Source organism: Microplitis mediator, chromosome 2 (genome assembly GCF_029852145.1).
Source record: "Microplitis mediator isolate UGA2020A chromosome 2, iyMicMedi2.1, whole genome shotgun sequence".
Taxonomy (NCBI): Eukaryota; Metazoa; Arthropoda; class Insecta; order Hymenoptera; family Braconidae; genus Microplitis; species Microplitis mediator.
In genome coordinates this window covers 19124627-19129794 of record NC_079970.1, presented here as the reverse complement: position 1 = coordinate 19129794, position 5168 = coordinate 19124627, and the positions used below count along the sequence as shown (strand labels likewise).

Here is a 5168-nt window from a genome sequence, read left to right as displayed (position 1 = left end):
AGTCCTCATAAAAGATACGATTTGAAACGATTAGAAAAAAAAAATTTTAAATACGTTTTAATGCTTTTGAATACTTTGAATACTTTTGAATCGATCTTCTTATGGAAGTTTAACATTGTAAATCGTTTCTTTTAATCAGGAAAAATATAAATATATGTTGAAGTTTTATTTTTTAAAAATTAAAATGATTACATTTACAAAATAAGTAAATTAATTTTACAAAATAAGTAAATTAGTTTATAAATAATACAATCAAATCTTGTCCTCTCTATAACCGAGTCTTTTCCGGTAATAGCTCCTAATGTACCAAGTATTTTTCATTTCTTGAAGCTAAAAGAAAACAAAAAACTTAAGTGATTTGTAACGTAAATAAATAAATAAATAAATAAAATAGATAAAAAGTAATGTACCATTAGTTTTCATTTAAGTTTGCTATTTTCTTGATTAATTTTAATAATAACAATGGTTTAGTTATTTCTAATACTTCGTACTCTGGAGTTTTAGTAATATCTTTGATATTTTTTTATCATAAATTCAAAAATAAACTCCAGCAATTGATTAGCATTATGCAGATCTGCTAAAATCATCAGTTTAATTGCATTATCAATGCTGCATGATTTAGATAACGATTCTTCGCATAAACTTTTAAGGTTCAGCAATTGATATTTATCTGCAGCTTCTAACAAATACGCAGCATCTGCATCCAAATTATTTATCTCGTCGGTATAAATAAACTCCAACATTTTATTGAAAATTTCCGGATCTATATCAGGTATAGTCACTCCACTCTCTCTATTTTCTTTCATCTCATGGGTGAACATTGCGGAAAATACAGGACTTCGAGTTGACAGTATGAGCTTGTGAGCTTTAAATTTTTCGTTACCCACAACTAAAATAACGTCACTGTTTGACTTACTATCATAGAGTTCTTTAAAATCGTCAGTCATATGACGCTGTGGTGTTTGCAACAGAAATTCAGTAGCAAATGATTTGTAATCGTCATAAACAGTTAGTTCAGCACATACAGTTAAGGCATTATTTGGCAAAAAATCATCTTTGTTGTCTAGTAACTGTTTTATTTCAAGAAATTTTAGATTTCCCCGTCCCTCACTGAAGTCGCGATGGTGACAGGAAGTTTTAAAAAATTTTCTTTCGTTTTTGTTGTCTAAAATGAATAGTGAAAACCTTATTCTTACTTTGTCATTTCCATCATTTCGGAACAAAAATAATGATAACCATCCTTTTTCCTCTAATCGTCGCAGGTCTAAATGCCATGAACTTTTGGTTTCGTCATTTATGGTAAAGTAAGGTGAGACGAGCTTCACTGTCCTTTCATCACTGTTTTCAGAAGACTCAATAAATGGAATTATTTGATCAATTTTCCATTTATTAATTACCTTGTGCTTTTGGGAATAGGAATTACATAAAATTTCCATATTGTTCGGCAACAACAAATACTTGAAACTTAATTTTTTTAATTAAATTTAGTTTATAATTAGTTGAGTATATATTTATCAAAATTTTATTATTATAATAATATACTTACATGCTGACAAAATATTAATCACGGTGCTACTGATTGTAGATCACTGAATAGAAAAATATAAAAACTTCTGGCACTTTATAACCTAAAAGGGGAGTGACGCAAACTCTCAATTGTGCAAAGTCTCACCTGGTTAGCAGCATTGTCATATGATACTAAACTATAGATGTTGATAAAAGCCTTTCCTATTTTATCATGCGATAAATCAAGTGGGAATTTGCACAATGCAAGGCCCCAGTAAAGAACTCTAGTACGCCAAATTAACGTAATGATTTTTGAATTGCTTTTATTTCCTATATAGGAATTTGATTGATGCTAGATACTTCGTGAAACTGACATACCTTTAATTAAGTTAAATATACTTATCATTACTTGAATTAAAGTAATACAAAAAGTTATGAAATGGGCATTTGCACAGCGCAAAATCTCATTAATGAACTCCAAGTACGCAAATTTATAGTAATGGTTTTTAAAATGCTTGTATTTAAAAATACTTGACAATTTTTCAAGTCAAATTAACAATAAATTATTGTAAAAATTTGCCTGAAAATTGACAACAAATTTTTTCTAGTTAACTTCTAAAGTGAATTTGCATTCTCATTCGGGTAATAAATTTACGTCAAATTGTATAGCAAGTTGTATATGAATTGACGTCAAAAACGGAAAAGTCCGAAGTTGACGGACATTTGACGAAAAATTCAAGGAAACTTTTGCTAAAGCAAACTGTGCTATTGGGGAGGCTGTGGAGAGTATAAAGTGCTACCTCGAATTAGAAAGTGGAGATGCTTAGGGTAATTAGACTAGTGAGCATGCTCAGAGATCATTTAAAAGCTGGACGTCTTTCGAATAAGTGATTTTTAAGGGGGGGGGGGGTAAGGGCTTAATAGTGAAAAAAACGCTTTCTTTACGAATTTTTTTAGGGTTATGGATGGAGCTAATTTATTGCAACCTTTTGAACATTATTAAGTATAGATTCAACAACATTAAGTAATTTTTTTTTGCAAAAGTATCCACAAACAAGCCGCTGACGGAGCTCTTCCCAGAACGTCTTTTAAAATAGACCATTTGCGGTGAGCACTGTATCTCAGCTGGAAATTATTTAAAATAAAAAACCACTGAAATTTAGTCAAAGCATTATTAAATCCTCCTCTATTGTCCAATTTTTTAAATATAGTGAAACCTAAACTTACAATTAACCTTCTCAATAAGACAATTTAAATTAAGAAAGATATAGATAGCCCGAAATGGGAATCGAACCCAGACCATGTCGGTATCGCGCCGAGTGCTCTACCAGTTGAGCTATCCGGTACTATGCTATATTCCGTTCAATTTGATCTATAACTTATTGAGCCACACCGTCCATCGTCTGCTATTTTCTTAATTAATTTTATTAATAATAATAGTTTAGTTATTTCTAATACTTCATACTCTGGAGTTTTAGCAACATCTTTGATATTTTTTATCATAAATTCAATATTAAACTCCAGTAATTGATTAGCATTATGCAGATCTGTTAAAATCATCAATTCAATCGCATTATCAATACTGACTGACTTAGGTAACAATTCTTCGCATAAACTTTTCAGGTTCAGCAATTGATATTTGTCTGCAGCTTCCAATAAATACGCAGCATCCGCATCCAAATTAGTTATTTTGTCAGTATAAATAAACTCCAACAGTTTATTGAAAACTTCAGGCTCTATATCAGGTATTGCAACTTCACTGTCTTTATTTTCCTTCATCTCATGGGTGAATATTGCGGAAAATACAGGACTTCGAGTTGACAGTATGATCTAGAGGTGGGTAGTTCCGGATCTGTATAGTTCCATGAACTATGTCTTTTGTCGGATACGTATCCGATCATTCCTCAAAATTCACTGTAGTATACTCACTAGTTATTTTTTGTCTGCCACTGCCGTCATTACCAAAAAGCAGTAAAGCAGCAGAATAATTTTTGATTGGTGATTTCTTATGGAACTTTGAGTTGAATACCAATCATAATTAATTCTCTATGGAGTATAAAATGATATAGTTCAACGTGAATGCGTCTTAAACACATAGGTCGCATAGCATAATGTTGTGCATACTATAATATTTTGTATGTCTACGTTTTAAATACTGAACCTTCATGAGAATTAAAAACATTAAATAGTTTCACGGATATGATTCCAGGAACTAGTTCCTTTTCGTTCCGGAAACGTTCCAGGTTCAATCCGGAATGTTCCCGGAACTACCCCCCTCTAGTATGAACTTGTGAGCTTCAAATTTTTCATTAAGTATCTGTTTTGCCAGCGTGAGGATCCGTATAGTTAAATTGGCTATACGTTGTGTCGTTCTGTTATGACCTCCACCTATCGGGAGGTCGATTAGTTAATTCACTATAAATTAAATTGTCTATACTGGGCTACTTCGCCCGGGAGTATTTGAATACTCAGCTTTGGTATCGACTATGAATTGGGGAAGGATTCTCAATACAAAAATGCTTATATTTTGGTTAGCCAAATGGCGTAGAAATATATTCAACAATTGTTACAAGAGGTGACTGTCTCGCTCGAGCTTCTTGCTTATTCTGCTTTACAAAAATTAATCTTAAAAGTTATTTTAAGTTTGAAGGGCGTCAGCCTTGGGGACTATAGCGGGGTAAGTTTTCCTTATCGGCTAGCTGTGGGGACGTAGTCGGGGCCTGATGACGTCACAGCCACTATTTCCGCCCCTCGAGGTTGAATCTTCTCCTCCGCCGCTTGGTCGACTTTTCAACAGCTGCTGCGTTACCCAATGCTTAGACCGCTCGAGTTTTATTGCGCCTCCAACCGGCTTATCCTCCGTTTTTCAAGGTTTTATTTAAGGGTTTCGAGGAATTTCCTTACTGATTTATGACAGGGTACTTGAATCTCTTAAAACTACTTAAATACGAAATTTACAGAATATTTATAAATAACTAACAAACGTCTATACAACTTTCTCTTAATTCTAGCGAACAACACGCTTAAAAGGTTTTAAACATAGGTTCCTTTTATAATTTTCCATTTATAATTTATTCTACGCGAGCCTCGAGTGACCAGATGTTTTATTATTTGAAGTTCGGAAAATCCAAGATTTTTCCACGATTTATTTAAATTATATAAATATAATTATATTTGAATAGCCCGCGTAGGGTTTATATCTTAATTCCGCGAGGGGTCATTTCAATCGGACAGGTGGACCGCGATGGGACATTACAGTTCTCGGTTGCCGGTAGACAGTAGACACTAGCAGCTAGGGTTCTTGCTCAAGATACTTACTCCAGAATCTTGCTCAAACAGGTGTTACTAGGGATGTTATTGTATGTACGTCACCAAGATATTTACATGTAATTCCATATAATTACATCGGGCCATTTTCTACGTATAAGTATATATGTAAGCAAATAATTACATCAAATTATATATGGATTATATATAATTAGATATGATTTGCATATAATTAGATATAACTGCATGTAACTTTGTTTACCCGGGCGATTCTGAAAGATTAAAGATTTTTAGGACGTAATTACAATTAGTAATTAATTTAAAATAACACTAGCACCCAGCAGTCACTACACGTAAACGCATTAGTATATATCACTAGGAAAGTACTTATGATC

The 5168-nt window shown here is 32.7% G+C and overlaps 2 protein-coding genes across 2 annotated transcripts; both read right to left on the bottom strand.

Annotated features, from left to right (window-relative positions):
• Nucleotides 1-1666, bottom strand: LOC130663480 (speckle-type POZ protein B-like). Its single transcript, XM_057462725.1, has 3 exons — nucleotides 1547-1666; nucleotides 411-1464; nucleotides 1-330 (listed from the first exon to the last, which is right to left on the bottom strand). The coding sequence occupies exon 2, from the start codon at nucleotides 1434-1436 to the stop codon at nucleotides 501-503; it is 936 nt and encodes a 311-aa protein (XP_057318708.1). The 5' UTR covers nucleotides 1437-1464; nucleotides 1547-1666; the 3' UTR covers nucleotides 1-330; nucleotides 411-500.
• Nucleotides 1667-2526: 860 nt separating this feature from the next.
• LOC130663210 (speckle-type POZ protein B-like) lies at nucleotides 2527-3285 on the bottom strand. Its single transcript, XM_057462330.1, has 2 exons — nucleotides 2965-3285; nucleotides 2527-2631 (listed from the first exon to the last, which is right to left on the bottom strand). Exons 1-2 carry the CDS (start codon nucleotides 3283-3285, stop codon nucleotides 2527-2529), a joined length of 426 nt encoding a protein of 141 aa, XP_057318313.1.
• Between the last annotated feature and the right edge of the window lie 1883 nt (nucleotides 3286-5168).